General features: G+C 50.8%; 1 protein-coding gene across 12 annotated transcripts in view; it reads right to left on the minus strand.

Moving 5' to 3' along the window:
• Window positions 1-4,026: 4,026 nt before the first annotated feature.
• The window catches only part of ZBTB40 (zinc finger and BTB domain containing 40), a 73,490-nt gene continuing 57,039 nt past the window's right edge, over window positions 4,027-20,477 (minus strand). For 9 of the 12 annotated variants that reach the window (XM_049106002.1, XM_025448351.3, XM_049105983.1 and 6 more), the window contains 7 exons: window positions 19,970-20,176; window positions 16,030-16,194; window positions 13,134-13,348; window positions 11,858-12,020; window positions 11,048-11,134; window positions 9,702-9,928; window positions 4,027-8,029 (listed from right to left, as the gene is read on the minus strand). In XM_049106002.1, the coding sequence (XP_048961959.1) occupies window positions 7,835-8,029; window positions 9,702-9,928; window positions 11,048-11,134; window positions 11,858-12,020; window positions 13,134-13,348; window positions 16,030-16,194; window positions 19,970-20,176 (1,259 nt within the window). In that variant the 3' untranslated portion in view covers window positions 4,027-7,834. The remainder of the gene's footprint in view (window positions 8,030-9,701; window positions 9,929-11,047; window positions 11,135-11,857; window positions 12,021-13,133; window positions 13,349-16,029; window positions 16,195-19,969; window positions 20,177-20,477) is intronic. The other 3 variants (XM_025448346.3, XM_025448345.3, XM_049106006.1) reach the window with 3 other exon arrangements.

Here is a 20,477-nt window from a genome sequence, read left to right on the forward strand (position 1 = left end):
GGGACAGAGCAGGGTATGAATTCGGGTCTGAATAACTTGAAACGGTGGCTCTGAACCACTGCATTTCATCTCCTAGGTTCTAACCAGATATTCTCCAATAACACGGCTGCTGTCTACAAACCATTTTCCTTTTAGGAGGCCAGGATTAGGGGAGAGGTGGGGATGTCAGAGGGGCCCAGATGCTTCCCGGAGCTGTGTGGGTGGAGGTGGAGGAACCACCCTCACACACCGGTCAGTCAGGCTGTGTGGGCTTCCACTGCCCCTGCGGGGCTCGGGCAGGTGCGGCAGCCGTCCTTCTGCTTTCCAGGGAAGAGCCCACACTGAGGACTGGTGAAACAGGAGTGGGTCCCAGGCCCACTAGTCCGGGCCATCCTAGTCCCAAACCATCTAGTCCCAAAGCCAAGGCAAAGCACATGACTCATTGCTACAGGACACCACATCTCTAGCAGATAAAAGCAGAGCCTTAGGCCTGACTGGCTGTGTCAGGTAGGATGGATGGAGGGGAAGGGAAAGGAGAGGGCAGGCAGGGAGCCTTGCTAGGTCCTGTGACAACAGTCCAGGTGTGACACATCAGGCTGCTAAGGGCTGGGAAGTTGGATGGACGGGATCTTTTCTAGCTGACTAGGTATTAAGCAAGAAACGCTTGGTATTTAAGAGCAGGCTGTGGAGTCAGACTGCCCGTGTTCCAATCCCAGCTCACTAGCCTGGTCATTGATCACGTGACTTCGCTGGTGTTGGTCTCCTCGTCTGTAACACAGGACGCTGGTGAAGGAAGAACTACACAAAGCTCTCTGTCCCATGTACAATATACGGCAATCACCTAATAGGCATCATTTATTATGAGACTTTTTAAAAATATTGACCATCTCCATGAAAAAGATAAAAGAGAGAGAGTGTGTATAGGTGAGAGAGATACGTAGCATTTTTATAGGTTCTGTAGGTCTTGGTCTGGACCTACACAGATGTTCTTGGTTCTTATTTCTCATAAATAATCCTTGCCTGGCCAACAAGATGACAGTCCCTAGGAGGAACCACACACCATTTTAGCCCAGTACAACCCAAAGTCTACAGCACCTGGCATGGGACTGAGCACATAATAGGACCTCAGAGACTCCAGAACTTCGGGAAGAAGAGACGCAGGCAATCAAAACCCGGATGTGCCTGGCTAACTGTGTGTGTGTTAGCAAGGATGCCACACAGCTCTTGCCCTTGAAAGGGTCACAGTTTAGTGAGGGAGGATCTTAAGTTACCTTGTGACAATCTAATAATCCCATGCTCCCAAACACACACTTGCTCCTGCCTGACATCTTTCACCCCATCATGCATGTGGGCACAGCTACCCTGTTCCTTATTTTACCTCAGTTCCCCGGGCTCACAGGCAGCGCTAGCCCTGGCCTCTCTGCAAGTGCTGGCTTTGGTCTGGACCCTGTGGTGGAGCAGAGGTTTCAACCTTAAAAGGAAATGAAACGCTGTTTGGTCCTGTGCCAGCCCCATGGGCCCCCTTCCCCACCCCCTGCCCATTTTTATCAGACTCTCCTGATGGCAAGTCTATGAAATCTCCCCTGGAGGGGACTGTGGGTCCCTGGACTGACCTTGTCCTGATGTGTTTGATCAGCTGTTTCTGGCCTACGCTGGGGGAACCCGTGCAAGAAGAGCCGGCAGAAGTGGTGTTTGATCAGAGCAGCCGGGGAGCTCTGGGCCTGGCTAGCTGCTCTTCACCTTCTGCTAATCTCTCCTCAGAGGACAAAGGAAGGAGGATGTTCTGATAGACCAGCCCACAGGTAGCCGGGGGAACACCTTGGCTGGCAGGGGTGAGATGTGGAAGTTGGTTTCTTCCCCAGGGGCATGAGGGCAAGTGAGATGAGCAGCAGCAACATCTACTAAGTACCTGAGCGCACTGTCCGGTGCGCCAAGTGTGTGGAGCGGATACAAGTGTCTCAGTGAGCATGGGACCTATGCTCTGGTCACACTGGGTGACAGGGCAGAGAAGATGGGACAGATGCACAAGAATAAAGTCTCAAGAACATTCACAAGAAGAAATGCCCTTGTCCTAGACCCTCTCTTCTAGTGAAGCCCTGAGTACTGGGCTATTTGCCAACGAAGGGTGAAGCTCCTTGGTCTAGGACAAGTTCACAGAGAGGCAGCTAGAAGCTGCATTTCTCTTTTCATCCAAAGACCAACCTGAGCATAAGCATGGAAGGTAAGATGAACAATGAACAGAATGCTCCAGGTGGCTCAGTGGTTGAAGGCATGATCCTGGAGTCCCAGGATCGAGTCCCACGTCGGGTTCCCTGCACGGAGCCTGCTTCTCCCTCTGCCTGTGTCTCTGCCTCTGTCTCCCATGAATACTTAAAAAAAAAAAAAAAAAAAAAAAGAACGCTCCAGAGGTAAGGTGGGAAGGCCAGACATCATGACATACTCTGTGTTTCCACTCCCTGGTGCTCACCACGTGTGCTCCCACCTGACATTCAGAGGCTGTACCTGTACCGAGATAAGACCCCTCAGCTGTACTGAGGGGCTCTGAGAGGTTCTGTTCCAAGCCTGGCCATCCATTCCCCCCTTGCCCCTGTTCACTTATATCTGGGACGGAGGCCCTGAGCTTACTACAGTACAGCCCAGAGAGGTGGGTCTTGGGCACTCCAGCACTCTATTCCAGGCCCTCTATCTTAGGGATCTATTGTGCACACTCCCTCTTGCTCTTTTCTGCCCTCTTCCCCCAGGCTCTTTATAAGTACTGGAAATAGGAACAGACGTCATTTCCAAAGCATCTACATGCCGTCAGGGGGTCCAGGAAGGCCTCGCCCAAGGTCATCCATCTAGTTGGTCCATGCCCTTCCCACTGTACTGCTTAGCCTCCTACAGCAGCCCCCCAGGCCCAGGGCTAAGATAACTAGATTGCCAAGGGATCACTAAGCCCACTTCCTACCTTTTTACACATTCACCTTCATGGCTGGAGTCCCGCGGTATATTACAATTATCCAGAGCTGCCTAGGACACCGTAAGGATTATTGCTCCAAATACAACAGAGAGCTCCGGTCTCTCTCCAAAGACACCACATAGGCAGAGGCACTCCTTCAATAAAGGCCCTGCGGACTCTGGACAAGGGTCCACTCGTGCCACTCTAGGACTGTCCCAGGTTGAGCACAGCCACCTCACCCCTGCCCTCCCCAGCTTCGGGGCTGACCTGGCCTTAGAGGACTAGAAGACAAAATGGATGGGAGAGAATAGACGGATTGTACCTCCCCTTGCCTTTTCTAGTGGATTCTTCTCACAAAAATGATGTATACCCTATCCATGTGCTGCCTTGGTGGATGCCAGCAACGTGACATTTTCAGCTATTTACCACAAAAGGCTTCTGCTTATTTTATACTCATCTGCTCAGCACTTTGGGCTTTCGGGCAGTTGAGATTCAAGAGATAAATGAAAAGTGGTGGGTGTTATAAGGTCCCCTGTGGGTTCAGAGAGAGAGAGAGTGAGAAAGAAAAAGAGAAAGAGAGAAAGAGAGCAAGAGAGAAAGAGAGAGAAAAGAGAAGAGAAATGTGAAGGTGCAGGAAAGGACATCCACCTCAGTGCCAGCAATTCTGGCGAATGGCTGACCGCCATGTGAAGGACTTAGCTACCAATTACAATCTCAACATTAAGTTCATTAAAGCCAGCCTTGGGATTCCCCATACAGTTCTGTGCGGCACTGTCCCCCATTAAAGACGGGAGCTGGGAGGAAGGGGCTGAGACGGCGTCTCCCCCAAGGTCACACAGTCAGCAAGTGGCACAGCACGGATATATACACCCAGGCTGCATGTCCACGCCCACCTCTGAGACACCGCACCACACTCACTCCCTGGGAAAGAGGGCTGAGGGAAGAGCCTCCCCGGGACAGGATGGCACCCGCCCCCAGCCGTGTTAGCGTGGCCTGAAGGTACAAGAGCCCCTAGGAATCCAGGCCTGTCAAGCCTGTGCCCAAGGGACGGCCAGAACCAAAGAGGAAACAGGTCTCATCACAGTCCATTTGAAACTCATGCAGCACAATTTTTTCAAAGTACAGATTTTATTTATATAGAATAGTGCAAGTTAAATGAAAATAATGGTTTGTAATCTAATTTATACAGCATCAGGTGCTGGCTGGTTGTCCCGACTGTGGTGGGAGGTGTGGCTGGCCTTGGGAAGAGAAATGATGAACATTTCCATGATTTGGACACAATGTGAATTAGCCCAGGGGGTAATTTTTCTCAACAGCGTGATCCCAGAGCACAGGCAGCTTCCCTCGTGCTTCTCTAGTCCTTATAGGCACAGCTGTACATGCAGGAAGCTGCTGAGCTCTGGGCTGTGCTTTGAGCTTTTGGCCCAAGTCCTGCCAGCCCCAAGGTTTTCCATGGCAACACAACAATCATGATACCCCCTTCAACCCCAAATCTTACTCCCATTTTTTCCCTACCTCCCAAGGGTCCCTGGGATACACTGGATCAAGTGGAGTGGGCTGAGGCTGCTACTCTTCCTTTGGGAGAAATAATTAAAGCATCCCAGCCATTTCCTCATCGCTGTCCTGCTTTCTAGCCCCAATTTCATACAAACACAGCTTGTCCCCTAGAACCATTCTATGTGAGGTTAGCAGTTACTTCCAACCCTTAGGCAATTCATAGATCTCAGGCACGTGAGATTTAAAGGCACAGCCCTCCCATTTCATTAATATGTCATCAGCCTATGTGACCGTGACATCACCTGCGGTGACAAACTCTTAGGGCTCATATCTCCTCCTCTCCTTGTTTCTGGGAGTAGACCTGACTTATTTAAATCATGAGCAGAGAAAGGGACCTTCCCCTCCTTCACCCCGTCATACGGGGACCCCATTTTATCCCTCAGCACCCAACCATCAGAACTCTTTCCTGAGGGACAAGGCCAATGCCAGTGGTTGGTAAGAGGGGAGAGTCAGAGCGCTTCCGCAGAGAAGCCTTGGTCACCAGGGGAATCCAGGAGTCACAGCACAGTCCTTTCTAATTGGTGGGCTCAAGGTTTTCTAAACATAAAGCTTCTGAGACAGAGACAGGCTTTATCACACAGACAAGGAAAGAGCTTTGCCCCTGCGGCCCTGGGGCTGCTCACCCACTTGGGATGGTCCCGTCTTCCTCTGGCAACTCTTGCTCTTCAATCTCCTATTTGCCGTCTCACTTACCTGGGATGGCAAATCCTGCTCTATTAAATGATCCCTATTATTCCCACAAAATGAGACTCCAGCTTCGAAGCAGACTGCCTTTCCCTCCTCACCAGCTGCTTCACGAGCTCTGGAAGCAGAGAAAGTCTGGGGTCCCAAGGAACATATGCAGGCAGGAGTCCCAAGAAGACCACGGGCTCCTCCACACCACCACGAATGCCCCTGGGGTTCAGCCTGGAGGCCACCAGGATGCACCATGGCAACGAGGAAGAGACAGCTCTGCTGTAAGAAAGCAAGTGATGGGGACCAAGGAGAGCACAGTAACAACATCCTCTGTGGCAATCAGGTCTCTTGGGCAGCAGTGGAGGGAAAGAACAAAACAGCCAAGTAGAGCTAGAACACATCTTCCTACAATAAAAGCCACACTCGGGCACCTCTGGGGAGGGACACTGTAAGATCAGTGCCAGTGAGCACATTGCAGAGGTCCACTGTGAGCAGAGACAAAATTCAGAATGCACCTATCCTCTTTCCTGACTGCAGGCAGCACAGAACCTGTGCCTCCTGCCCGGTGGGCCGCAGGGTAAGAGCACTTCTAGCGGCAGGTCCGACCTCTCGCTCTGCTCCCAGTGCGGTGAGCTGCGGGTCCCAGGCCGCAATTCTAAGGAAATGCCTGCCCTGCCCCAATCTGGGGCTCCGCTGGAAACCCAAGGAGGGAGTTCTTGGTATTGTCAAGGATCCGAAACTCGGTTTAAAAACTTAACGGCTTTCTTTCATCAGAAGACTTTTTAAGAAGAAAAGTCACTTTCCCCTACGGGTCCTAGCAATTAAGTTTTTATTTATCTTTTGGTTAGAAGAAATTTTGATGGTGCTGTAGTCGCCAACCATCAACGTGGAGCAGTATCCTTGACTGCTGGGCTGGGCCTCGAGGCCCTGCAAGCCTGGGACACTCTGTTCCCTTTCAGAGGGTTTTCTCTGGTGCCAAGGATTCAGTGCCATGGTGCCACCTGCAGATCAAGAGTTCTCCTGGTCTGACAGCTCACAGCACTGAACCTGAAGGATAGCCGGCCATGGCAGGAGCAGTGAGGGCTTCATGTGGAGGCCACGTCTTAAAGGTTTGAGCACCATCTTCTGGTCAGGTTTTGGTTTTTGAGGACTTGCCTTTGCAAACTTCATTTACTCCAGAACGGGAAGATCCCTGAGCTGACAAGCTCAAGTGACTTGCATATCAAAATGAGGACACAACTGGAGGCGGGAGGAGTTAGCTGCCTAGAGTGTGCAGGCCCGTGCTGGAACTCGTTGCCCGCGCAAAGCCAGATGGCCACAGCAGACACGCCGGTCAGTGGCAGGGCTCTGCCTTCTGTCCCTCCAGCAGTGTGTGGAGGCAAAGTCCCGACTGCGTCCCAAATTGACCCCTTGCCCCTGCTTGTACCCAGTGACATGAAATGTGCTTGGAAAGAAGCCGTGGGCTTGTCCTCTGCCGACCTGTAGCTTGAGGCTGAGTGATGAAATTCCGCACTACCTCTGCAGGGGGTGAGGCCGCATGAGGTGGCAGGCAGCTCTGCCTGGTGTGTAAACACTACACTAGCAGACTTTGACCTTCTGGCATTGAGGAAAGGAAGATAAATGCTAGTCATTCCCTCCAAACGGCAGGAATTTACATCCATCTAATTGCACTTCATAATGGATTCCACAAACCATTAATTATCAGATTATATTTTAGGAACCGAAAATAAAAAAGCTTCGTGAAATTCAGACTCCAAAGGATCACTACGCTGCAGTAATAGCAGTTGCCTGGAAGAGTCAGACAGCAGGCCACTCACAAGGCAGGGAGCATGTGGCAGGAGGAAGAGCCAGGGTGCCACGGCACCCAGCGCTGGTTCACTAGCCATGCCACAGGCTCCAGAGCGAGGGGGCAAGGCTTCCAGGCCACAAAGACATTCTCAACTTTGACAGGGAACAGGGGGTAAGGAGAACATGAGAAGGCTGCGGGGACAGCCCTCAGGTACAGGACACTGTGGAGAAGATCCTGGAAAGGCAGGGACTGTCTTTGTAGCTGACCTCGTCCCGCAAAAACCCTGCAAGGCTTGCTTGGGGGAGGGCCAACTGTACTGATGAGGTGGGACTCGGCGTGGAGAGGAGGCCTGCCTGTGGTAACACGCTGCTCCCTGTCCTCCTGCCACCAGGAGAGGGCTGGGCCACCCAAGCGGATGGGAGGATAATAGTGTGAGGAAGGAGCCAAGTGTGCTCCAGCCCGGGGCGGGGGGGGGCGGGGGGGGGCGGGGGGGGATGTCTCTGGATGGTGTGTTGGTGCTTCTCTCTCATTTCTAAATGGCCAGGAGGCACCGGCAGCATTGGCAGGTCCAGTCCGTGGGCCACAGCCCCAAGTCTACCTGCCACTCTGTACAGTGAAGGCTGCCAACCAAAGGACCTCCCTGGAGCCCTGGCCACCAGCTCCTACCCCACTGCTCGTCATAGAGGTCACAGCAGTAGGCCCGGCCCCTGTGGTGGGCAGTGGCGTCGGTGCCAATGACTCCAACGCTGTTAGTTATGTGAGAGCAAAGTGAGTGTTCTGGTTGGTGGAGGCGGAGATGCTCAGTACTCAGGACAGCCAGGGATGAAGGGCATATGGCAAGCTGTGGAACCTTCTCTCTGCTGCAAATGCAGGCCCTCCCCAGGACGAGGAGCCACTCACTTGGCCTCGCCACAGATCAGGGTCACAGTACCATCTAGCAAATCCTCCACGGTCACAGCCACAAGCTCAGAGCTGGTCTGAGATGTCTGCGAATCTGGCAATGTCACAAACACCTGTGACCCAGCAAGTTGGGTCTCCTCCAAAGTGATCACCTGCTCTGTCGGGGCCGCTGGCTCTGGGGTCTGGATCACCTGAAAGGGAAAGACCGTGAGGCTGCTCTGGGCAGTGTCCACAGGGAGCTCCCCAGAATTTACATGGTTTTTGTCTCATGCTGTAATGATGATATTTATGTTTTCACCTGAGGAGAGCAATTACATGCACCTAATGGGAAGAGGCAAGTCTAACACACCAGTGATGCAAAAGAGAAGGCAGGCAAACAATTTAAATAACTGTGTGTGCTAAATTGCTATAATTTAGCTCCGTACGCTATCTCAGGGTGCCCGGACTCTATGATTACACACCAGTGAATAGCGGCTCAGTTTCTTACGCTGGGTTTTTCTGTCTGGAGGATCACACTGCGGAGGTAAGCGCCATGTGAAAGGAATGCTACTGAAGGTGGTTAGGAATGCTTGACCACCGAAATGGAAAGCTTTATCAGAAGCCTTGGCTTGCTCAAGGTGGTGTCTCTGGCTCTCGGGTGAAGAGCCTTCCTTGGAGGCTGCATTGCTACAGAGCTTCGGAGCGGTAATGAGTAGGGGAAATGGGACTTCTATCAACTCCCTCACTTGGCAGGCCCCCTGCAAAGGCCACAGAGACCTCTTCCAAATCTGCGGCTCCTGTTTAAGATGACCTTCCCAGGGAGAACCAGTCTGTGATGAAGCACACTCAGTTCCCGCCCCAACCTCCAAGCTGATACTTGTGACCTGTGGGGGCTCAGGACTGCCTGGTGCCCCCCCCAATATTTTCAAACCAGAGAACCCACCGAGGGCACAGCCACCCTGGCCCTTGAGAACTAGCCAGGAGTAGGGAGCGGAGCGCTATGCCTGAGTGGGCGGAAGTGGGGAAGCAGAGCTCAGACGCCCGTCTGTACTGCAGGGGTGAGAAGCCTGATTATGATGTTTAATCAAAAATCATCTAGGATAACTGAAGAAAAGAAAAAACTGGTTTTTTCTTTTTTCAGCAATGGAAGTTTTTTTTTTTTCTCCTCAAAGGACATCTGACCAAGAATCCTAATATGTATAAAAAGATCAAAGTAGAGCCATTCTAGGTGACATGGCAGCAGGAATTTCACTGCAGCCTGCCCACCTGACTCGCTCTCTGTTCGCGCAGAGGCCCGTGAGAACATGGTCCATCAAGGACTCTGCTGTGGGGCTGGACAGTGGGACGGTCCAGTTAGCAATGCTGCTCCAGTCCACCCAGAGACAATCCACAGAACTGAAGTTTCTTTTCCTTTTCTGCCCACCCTCTCTGCAAAAGATAGGAAAAGATGAGCTTTCCTTCCAGGTAAAGGTGAAGGGTCCTGACATACCTAGTGTCCTGTGCCCAGCCTAGAGGAACTAGCAAGGTGTTTCAGCATCAGAGGAGCAATCCCCTTCTCTGAGATTTCCTGCAGCTCCTGCCACAACCCACAGTGTTTTGCAGAAGGTGGAGGAGTGTGTGAATGAGGAAAAACCAAGGTTGTTCTGTTTTTGGAAATTCTCATTCCAGGCTCCCTCTACCCAGGGACCATTTGCATGTGCTCCCCAGGAGACTAGAATGTTCTGTTCCATTTGGTAAGAAGTCCAGAGAGACTCTTCTACAAGGCCCTCTTGGTCATGCACGTTATTACCTATAGGATTCTCCAGGAGCCCCAGAGAGAAAGGCTGGCTGGTGTGACAGAGCTGCCTCTAGAGAAACCCTCATATCTGATGGCCCCAGAATCACCTGTACCACCTGTGAGGTTGCTGCTTGGGGTTCAGTGCCTGTCACCTTTGGGTGTTCAGATTCCAAGTGAGCATCAAGCTGGGCCTGGGAGGTGAAGAGCTCCCCGCAGAGCTCACAGGGGAAGGTGTTCTCTGATTGCTTGAAGTGCTCCGTGGTGACGTGGTGCTGCAGTGCTCCCGGGAAGCGGAAGGTGGCCGCACAATATAAGCACCGGAACGGCTGTGAGCCTGGAAGAGGCAGGACAGAAAGGATGGGCTGTGGGACAGGAGAGAGGAAGTGACCAGGACCGAGGTGCAGAGGTGGCTTCAGGTGCTGTGGGACCTGAAGCGTGTACAATTTGGGGGGAATCCTCTTTAGGAAAAATAAGGCAACATTACAAATACAGGTGCAGGTCCCCAGCAAGTGAGGGGCTCCGCAGATGCGGCTTCCTCAGCATTAGCTCCAGGCTAACTCTACCTCGGCTGAAGGCCATCCATCATGCAACTTGTAAGTCAGGATGCTGAGGACCTTATCAAGTCCCAGAGGCACACGCTAACATCCCTGACGGCATCAGTGTAAAATCACCAATGACCACGCACACATGGACATCAAAAGTGACAGGACCAGGACCTGCAGAGTGTGTGTCCGTGGCTTCAGAGAACATCCCCGAGATGGGATTGGTGCATGTTTTTAACTCCCAGGAACCAGTGATTTAGGAGGATGAGGTAAGGGATGGATGTTCAGCTACATCCCCAGAGCAGCAAGAGTAAACTGGTTTCACATAACATAATGCTTGAGGGACCCAAACTGACGGCCTGCCTGTGTCCCATCACCAGTGCTGCTGACGGTAGAGCACACACCATGTGCAATGACATGCACCTGGACAGGTGAAAGTGAAAGCTACTCTGAGAAGCTGGATGACTCATTTCTCGTATTTTTCCTCTGATGTACATGTGCAAGAGTATATATAGTCTGTGTCAGATTCAGTCCAGAACAGCACTTAGAATTACCTGTGAATTCTAAGTGACAATGAAATACAGTTTAATTGGCAGCAGTTTTTCTTTCTCAATGGTTCATTAAAGACTAGGATTTTAGACTTGATGGGATATGGCAGCAACAACGATAATCACAGGTACCACTAGAGGGATGCTCTCTGGTGCCAGGCCTTATGTGCTTTCTGCGTTCTAACATTCAATTCGTAGCTACTCTATAAGGAAAGAAGCACTCTAACTGTCCCCATTTTATAGATGAGGAAACTGAGGCACAAGTTAGTTCAGTTACTTGGCCTGGACTGCACAGCTGTGAAAGGTGAAGGTGAGATGCACCCGCGCAGCCCAGCCCAGGAGCATCCTGGAAGGGGCACTGACCTGAGTGCTGGCACTTGATGTGAACCTGCAGCAAAGCTGGTGTGGGGAAGAGCTCCTTACACTGGTCACATTCATGGAATCTCATCTCTGCAAAGCACACAAAGAAGAAGTGGTGGGAACAAACAAGAGGATGGCCGAAGGGAACAGGGCTGGGGATGGGGGCGATGGCTAACACTTAGCAAGCGTCTACCAAGTGTCAGGAGGTACCACAGCTGTGAGGTAGCACAGGCTAGTGTAAAGAGCACCAGATCTGCGCCAGGCTGCCTGGATGGAAGTAGGGCTGCTATGAGAATGGAATGAGAACGCGCCCACCAGTGCTTAGCATGTGCCTTGCACACAGGAGATGCTTCATGACTGTGGTGATTATCCCCAGACTGGCCTGCAAGGTAGGCATTAACGGACTTTCTGAAGAGAAGGAAACTGGCTCAGGAAAGAGAGGTCACTTGCCAAGGTCATGCAACTAATCAGCGTGGGAGTCAGGATTTCCACGGGAGCCTGTCTGCCACCATACCTGCCACCCTTCCCAGGCATTGTAATGCACCAACGTCCCTCAGGGGCTGGCTGGTAGGAACTTACAATGCCCTAGGCCTCTAGGTTTGAGAACCACTGCCACTTAAGCTGCTGTTTACTGTTACTGATGGGCCAGCACAGCCTCCCTCAGGTGTGCTGGGACAGAATAAAGGCAATTGCCATGACACACCACACTGAAGCACTGGAAGTTGGGATTTTTGGATGGAGCCCAGGATGCTGTCATCAAGCCTCTCCCACTCATCAGCTCACATTCCCTGTGTATAGGCACCCAAACTTCACCTGTATGCTCTGCCTTGATGTGCCTCTTGTGTTCAATGGTGTTGGAAAAGGTTTTGTCACAGGAGCTGCACTGAAGTGATGAGAATTTGGAAGATCGATGGTTCTGAGCAGCAAACACATCAGGGTGGTGGGTCCGATTGTGGTACCACAAACCAGACAATTGCTGCAAGGAATATGGCAAATGTTAAGTCTTAGAAGGTTCCAGCAAGCTGAGGAGGTCACAAGGCCCTCGTGAGACTAATGAGCTTATGGATCTAGAATCTGAGTGCTCACATGAGAGGCAAGGCTAGTGCTAGTGGGAATAAGGTACCTGTGTGTTTGCTGAGAGACTGCTATAGGGCAGGGCCCAGCCTGGTCCTTCAGAAACTCTCAACCCTCCCTAGAAGCTTAGGAGGGAGGTGTCAGAGGTGGAAGCTGAGGCACACTCAGGTTAAATGACTGTGTCAATGATTAGTAAACAGCAGGGCCAGGATTCAAACCCTGGCCTTCTAATTGGAGTGTCTGAGCTATATCTCACGATCTCCCTGAGGCCCAGGAAAGCAGCAGAGAACCCTGCTGAAACAGGAGCCTGTGGTGTCCCTGTTCCATCAGCAACCACTCCTCCTTCCGAGGTAGAGCAGCCATGGGACACTCCCTAGAGACGAAGCCCAGGCCATACGCGGCTCTGTAACCCTGACGTCACAGCACCAGGCACGGCACAAAGTTAGCTCTCCATTTCTGTTGAGCTGAAATTAGTTGCTGTGCTTTTGTCTATATACCAAAATCTTATAGATGTCACAAGAACCATTTTTTTCTCTCTAGTTTTAGAGCTGAGTTCTTCATACGTGGCTTCTTTTTAGTTCCATATGGGGTTTCCCTTTAATTACATATCAAATCCTATGGTAAAAAAGCAGACCCCTTCCCTAGGAGTTTAAAAACAACAATCCAGTGCTAAATAAGCATGTAATTCTCCCATGTAATTCTCCACAGACCAGTCTCACTCTCACATCCCTTGACACAAGGGGTCAAGAGGCTCCACAGAGTGTGAGTGTCCAAGGGGAAAAGCAGCATTCAGTTCATGACAGGGCTGAAATCCAAGAGAAGAGGTATAGAATTCCCAGTTCCAATTAAAGTGCCCAATTGCATGACTCTGACCAGATCACCTTAGAGAATCTGAGTAATTACAAGCTGCATCCTTCACAAACAGCAGCCACATCGTCATGTCTGGGACTCTTGGCAGATGTGAGGGAGGGCAGGCTGGGGACGAGGGGAGGCACTCCTGGCAGTCTGCGGTCACCTGGTAGGCCTTGTTGCAGATCCCGCAGCTGAAGGGCTTGCCTCCGACGTGGGTCACCATGTGCCGCTCCAGCATGGAAGGGGCGCTGAAGATCTTCCCGCATGTGGGGCAGGGGTGGTACTCCTTGGAGTGCACCTCATGGATGTGCTTGCGATGGTCCTGTAGAGTGTGGAAGCTCATCCTGCATTTCTTGCAGTCGTACGGATCTTCTATGTCTGGTTTCACGGGCATCCGTGAGAGAGAGGGAGGGAGAGAAATACCACAGGCAGGAGTCAGTCAGATGTGGCTGCTGTGCACAACTCCAGGTGCAGGGCCCTGTTCAGAGGTCAGGCACGGCCACAGACTCCAAGTACCACCCCCAAGTACCACCTCGTCCCAGGAGGTAGGATTCCTCTGAGGCTTCTGTACTAACCACCCCCGGGGTATCAAGTGGTTCATTCCCATTCCTCACCTTACATCCCACAAGTTCAATTCCATTTAACTACTTTGCAGGGAGTATTGCCCTTGCTCCTCCCCTCCTTGCACTGGGCATTTCTGCATTTTCTCATTTTCTGCAGAGATTTCCAACATACTCCCCAGAGCATCACTACTGCCTTTGTTGTCAGCATATGACTGACAGGAAGAATGCTTCCTTGCTCCTCACCTCAGATTCAACAATAAAAACATTTTCAATGTTTAATGAGTGCTATATGACAGGCATGTTTAAAGTGCCTTACAAATATGAACTCACTTTATCCTTCCAGTAACCCTGTGAGTGGGATCTATTCTCATACTATTTTAGAGATTAAGAAAAGCAAGCCTTAGAGAGTGTCCAGTGACACAAGTGGGGCACTGGGTGAACCGGGGGACAGTCCCAGCTCTCACTCCCAAGGCTATGCTCTGAGCTGCCTGCTTAACTGGACATGCCAAGTCTTCAGTGAGGCCTCAAAAACAAGAACTAGCACTGATGAAGGATGCATTCATTGTCCCTATGGCAAGAGACTTCAGTTTATTTTTTTTGAAAGCAACAGAAAGCAGAATGTTTTAATAATAAAATCCTTTGCCCACAAGCCAATCTTATGTGTGCCCTGAGTCCAATTAATTTAGGAATCTGGACACACGGCAGCACTCGGTGTCATTAACCAGTGTCCCCATGGACATGAGCTCTTGAAATATCAGTTTATACTGTCTCCGAAGGCACCTGGAAACAGTTCTCCATATGCTAGGACAAGGGCCTGTGACACAGGCAAGGAGGGATCCAGGAGAGGGGCCTGGACACTGGCCTGCTGCCAGTGACATTTCCTGAGACATGGAAGTCTTTGGGCTCCCCTTGTCCTGACAATTGATTCATGCTGTCCTCCCCTCACTCCCATGTAATGCTATCAGGAAAAAGGAGACTAGAGCAGAATGTCATTTAAAAAGGTTGAAAGGGCAGCCGGGGTGGCTCAGTGGTTTAGCGCCACCTTCAGCCCAGGGCCTGATCCTGGAGACCCAGGATCGAGTCCCATGTCAGGCTCCCTGCACGGAGCTTGCTTCTCCCTCTGCCTGTGTCTCTGCCTCCCTCTCTCTCGCTCGCTCTTTCTCTGTGTCGCTCATGAAGAAATAAAATCTTAAAAAAAATAAAATAAAAAATAAAAAGGCTGAAAGGACATCGAAATTCTGGCACTGGATCCAAGCCAGATCTCACTCATCTGGAAGTCTACTGCAGCTGGATGCGGGGACCTGGGCACTCTGGGGGAAACTGTATATACCTCACCCAGTTACCAGGCCCATGCTTGGCACATAGGAGCCCTGACAACATTCTTTGCTGGCTGGCTGATAATATATTTGAATGTGTTGACATAAAGCCCATGTTTGTGAGGTCCCGTATTTGCCAACAGCTAGAAACTGGTGTGTGGGAAACAGGGGTGGAGAAGGAAGGGAGAGAGGATATGCAGAGAGCATGGCGTGTCAGAAAGGACAGGCTTTAATGTTGACATATGGCACCTAAGAGGGTGGCATTTATTGAGCATTTTCTGTGTGTCAGGCAGGGAGTTTCATGCTTTACATGGGATACCTTACTAATACAGAAACCCAAAGTGGCAGTATTATCACTTTTTCTCTTTGCAGAAGGAGTATCAGAGGTTTGGAAAGGTAAAGAAATCTGTTTAAGGTCTCAAGGAAGTAAGTGGCAGGGGTGAGTTTCAAGCCCAGGCCCGTGTGATTTTGGAGCCTAAGTTCCTAACCTCCTGGGCACCATGCTGCTCACACTCCTGCTGTAACAAGGCTGCTGGGGAAGATGGGATGCGGCCACCAGATGCCATGCGGGCCATTTCCCAAAGCTGGAATGAGGATGCACAGTTTTCTTCTCCCTCCTATGTGTGTGTCGAACAGAAGTGTGTTTTGTCTACATCAGTTCTGGTAGAAGGAGAGAAAGGTGGGGGCAGACCCCACTGCATGGCTACTGGGGCCCTGGGGAGAGAACGCTGGGCAGAAGGATTTCAGGGGAGTGCGAGCAGAGACCACTCACGATGGTACACATGAACGCAGACAGCATCCAGCTGCTCCTATGGGGAAGGCGGGGAGGATACAGATGAGTGGGGAAGGTGGGGGCATGGGAAGAGCAGTTCCGTGGACTAATGGGAATATGCTGATGCTCTGTGGCCTGTTCCTGAGACACTCCTTCAAGCATACTTTGCCTCTGTCAGCCAAGCAGTGCCAGGTGGGCTAAAAAAGAGATAAGGAAACAGCCTGGACATTACACAATGACATGGTGAAATAGGAACGAGGGACTCGGTGTCGTAGGTGAACAGAGGAGGGGAAGGCACCAACTGGGGCCTGGCTCTGGTGGAGTGACAACTTCTGTCATGATCATTACACGCTTTCCCAGAGCCGGGCCTGGCGCAGAGTGCCTGACAGCCACAATCTCAGTACGTACTGTGAAATGTGTGCAGGTGGATGGACAGGCCATTGGCCTGCCGGAAGCCCTTGCCACAGTCCCTGCAGACATATGGCTTGTCCCCAGTGTGGGTCCTCACGTGGCGGGAAAGCTCAATGGACTGGGCGAACACAGCATCACAGTACTGGCAGGCGTACATCTTCCCTGGAAGCACACACGAGTCTCCTTATTAGAAACAGTGCCAACATGTATGGCATTCCTAAACACAAGATCACACTATAAGGCACATGTTGGAGAATATTATTTGGGAGATGGCGTTAAAGCCACAAGCAATTTGTACACACTGGGTGAGAGGTCTGGGCCCTCCTATCAGATGGCACCTCACACACAGCTGATCGCACAGTGTGGCCTCCCTCCCCTGAGGAATAAGGACAGAGTTCTCACACACAAGACTACCCATCTGTTAACCAGGCCACCCCAAGTATGGAAGAGCTCATTCCACTCCCAGAAAACAGATATATCCTCGAGCCCAGAAATTCCCAGGTCTGGATCCCTCGCCACATACGCTGTGCAGAATCGTGACTGCACACAGAGGTGACAGACGGGGATTCAGAAAAGGGAAGCCTTCCCCTGCTGACTTGCTATGAAGTTATTATAAATCATTTGGCTTCTCTATTCTCTCATGCACATAATGAGAATACAATGACCAGACTACCAAAGACTATTGGGAAATAGAGGTAAGGAGAGAGGCTGGAAAACTGGCATTTGTAAGAAACCATCAGGCTCTAGGCTCCTTTATGGGCCAGCAGAGAAGCAGAGAAATCAGTGAGCTGAGGGTCCAGATCCCCCAAATCCTCGGGCCTACTTCAGTTAGAGCAATCAACATCATTTTCATTTCTTACATATTGGGCTTTGAAATAAGATTTTGTTAGGGAAAAAAGGGTTTCTTCAAAGAATCAAGAGCTGAAATTATTCAGAAGCCCAGGACTCAGCCCTTGGCCTTCTTCTTTATCCTCCCTTTGTAAATGACCTTATCTCAGAGCTCAGATACCATCTGTACTCTGATAGAGCCCACAGTTCTCTCTCTGGCTCCCAGCTTCCCCTAGAATAGGAAGTTACACATCCAATCTCTTACTCCTGTCCTCTGCCTGGAGGTCTAACTGGTACCTTGGACAGAGCTCCTGAGACGCCATCCCTGGTACCCCTGAGACTGGCCACAACCCCCATGCACTCTGGTTTCCTCCACTGAAGCAAATAGCAGGGCCATGTACTTGGCTGCTCATGCCAGAAACTCCACAGCCACCCTTAACTTCTCCCCTCACACCTACACCCACCTGGGTCCCATCACTTCTGCTTCAATGCCACATCCCCAAACTTGAACATTTGACAACTGCCCCTGGTACACTCAGGCTGAGAGCTCCATCACCTCCACACCAGACAACTGGGCCCTCCCTGACTCTCTGTGAACACTACTCTTGCCTTACTCCAATTACTGTTGAGAGTGGTCAGAATTAACTCCAAAACACATGTCATATCCTATTGCTCCTCTGCTCACAACTGTCCTATGGCTTCCTACCGTAGAATAATGGCCCCCAAGGATGCCCATGTTCTAACTCCCCAAAACTTGGGAATATGTTCCCTTACATGGCAAAAGGGGCTTCGCAAATATGATTATCTTAAGCACTTTGAAATGAGAAGATTATCCTGGATTATACCAGCAGGCCCAACATAACCACAGAGTCTCTGGAAGAAGGAGCAAGAAGGGTCAAAGGAGGAGGCACAATGGGAGAAACAGAGGTTACAGAGTGTGGCCATGAGCCAGGGAAGGCACACAACCTCTAGAAGCTAGGAAAACAAGGCATCAGTTCTCCCCTAGACCTTCCAGAAGGACCACATTCACCAAAACTATGACTCTTCCCTTGTTAAAAACCTCTTTTGGTTCTTTAACCTCCAAAGTGGCAAGATAATACATTTGCATTGATTTATTTTTTTTAATATTTTATTTTATTTTTTTGACAGAGAGAGCACACGAGTAGGCAGAGCAGTAGGCAGAGGGATAGGGAGAAGCAGGCTATGTGCTGAGCAGAGAGCCCAATGTGGGGCTTGATCCTAGGATCATGACCTGAGCCAAAGGCAGATGCTTAACTGAGCCACCCAGGTGCTCTTATTTGCATTGATTTAAGCCACTGCATGTGGTAATTTGTTACAGCAGCAATAGAAACTGGCACACTCTGCATAAAAACCAAAAGCCTAAAAACAAAACAAAATAAAACAACGTCAACAACAAAAAACAAAGTCCTGATCCTGGCTTATAAGGCCCTATAAGACCTGGCCTCTGGCGACCTCTCTGGCCTTCCCTTGTTTACTCTGCTTTGGCCCTTCCTAGTTTTCTCTTGGCCTCTCAAACAGGTCAGGCTCATTCCCACTTGGGAGGGGGCTCTGCGCTTATGGTGCTCTTCTAAATCTCCCACTGGTTCCAACTGCCATGTCACTCAGGTTCCTACACAAGCCCCGCTTCTCCAAGGCCTTCTCTGATGATAAGAGAACCTTGCCTTTCTCCTGCTGCTTACCCCATTTTACTTTTCTTTATACCAGTTACTACAATCTGAATTTATATCACACAGTTATTTGTTTACGGTCTTCTTACCCACAGGAATGTAAACTCCATGGAAGCAAGGTCTGTATGCTTACACGATCCCTGGTGCCTGTAATAGTGCTCAAAAAACTCATTCGCTCAGGAAAGGTTTACTGAAGGTCTACTATTGCTAAGCACTATTCTCAGTTCCAATGATAACAGCAGTGGCAGGGGGAAGACTGATCGCTCTACCGTCATAGAGCTTGCATTCTAACAGGGGGAGCTAACTAGAAACATAAGGAATTAATGAAGTAGATACTATATCCTATGACAGCCCTGTGGAGGAAAATGATGCAGGGGCACTGGAGCTGGGGCTGAGATTTTCCACAGGGTGGTCAGGAAAGCACTCACGGGGAAGAGGTGTGAACAAATTCCCGAAGGAGATGAGGCGGGATGAAAACAAAGCACTCCAAGCAGAGGGAAGTGCAAGAATGCAGGGCCCATGGCAGGGGTCCCGTCTTGTAGGGCTGGGGCCTCACAAGGAGGCTGCAGTGGGTAGATCAGGGTGAGGGTGGGGGAGAGGAGTAGGAGGGAAGGTCTTAGGAAACATGGTCACAGGGTGTCTGTGGGGCTATCATTAGGCCTTCAGATTTTATACCGAGCAAGGTGAAGAGCCTTTGCAAGAAGGTTTTGAGCACAGAAATGACAGGATGTGGGTTAGCACTGGAAGGACCACAGGGTCCTGTGTCCCGAAAGCACTACCTAGGGAGAGGATGAGAGCAAGGGGACCAGGTAGGTGGCCACTACCACAATCCAGGTAAAATGACAGCAGGATTCCTCCTTACGCACAAAGGTACCAAACAAGGCAGAGAGTCCTCTGAGAAGCCCTCTCTGACAACGCACCTACTCTGCTCTGACCGGACTGGAAACCCCTCCGCCATCCTTCCATCTCACCGGGGTTACTCCCTACTCTGCCGCCAGTGGCTCTGCACTGCAATGGTCTCTACACCAGAGACGCCCTGGACCATCAGCTCTGTGAGCACGGCAGCTCCAACTTCATCATTCAGCCGCCGCTGCTGCGCAAACTGCAGCAGGTGCTCGCCCAGGATTTTTCTCAGGCTTGAATTCCACCTCAAAGCCCAAGGAAGTCCTAGTTTTAGACCAATTCTGTAACTCTAAAGTCACAATCCTGCATTAGCTAGCCTCTCTTCCCAAACTCTCACCAGAAACATTTTATTTGCCTGTGTACCTACCTACTCCTGGTCATCTGTGTCCCTAGAGACTGCATTATTTTTTGTTTTTAATCTACTTGAGATACAGGTCATGCCTAGTTCCAAATGGGTTTTTAGGCAGTTCACACAGCTAAAGTTGGTAGGAAGAATGAGGAAACTCTGCACGCCTTACCTTCCGAGTGCTTCTTCTTGGTATGGTAGGCCAGGGCAGAAGCCTGGGTAAAGGTCATGAGGCAGTGCTTGCACATGAACGGGCGGTCCCCAGTGTGAAGGCGAAGGTGGTTCTTCAGGGTAGAATTGGCTGCAAACTTTGCCCCACACTCTTCACAGGAGAAAGGCTTCTCATCAAAGTGTTCTGTCAGTTTGTGGTACTGCATGCCTAGGGAAGCCATGCCGGGGGCCAGAGGGACACCAGTAATCAGTGCTATGAATCCAGCATGAGGACACATACCAGCAGTCTGAGGCCAGGCCCCAAGAAGATGCACAGCGTGAACCACAGGACACCAGGCCACACTCACTCTGACCTCACACAACCGTGCTGCTCATCCACCTACTGCCCAGCACTCTAAATCACCTCGGTCCCACTCCTGTTTGAGTCAGGCATGAAGTATTATGGGTTTATCTTTCTCATCCCCTCTCTTAAACAGGACCCACTACCCAGGAACTGTGAAACAAAACTC

The sequence above is a fragment of the Canis lupus genome, chromosome 2 (genome assembly GCF_003254725.2).
Source record: "Canis lupus dingo isolate Sandy chromosome 2, ASM325472v2, whole genome shotgun sequence".
Classification (NCBI taxonomy): domain Eukaryota; kingdom Metazoa; phylum Chordata; class Mammalia; order Carnivora; family Canidae; genus Canis; species Canis lupus.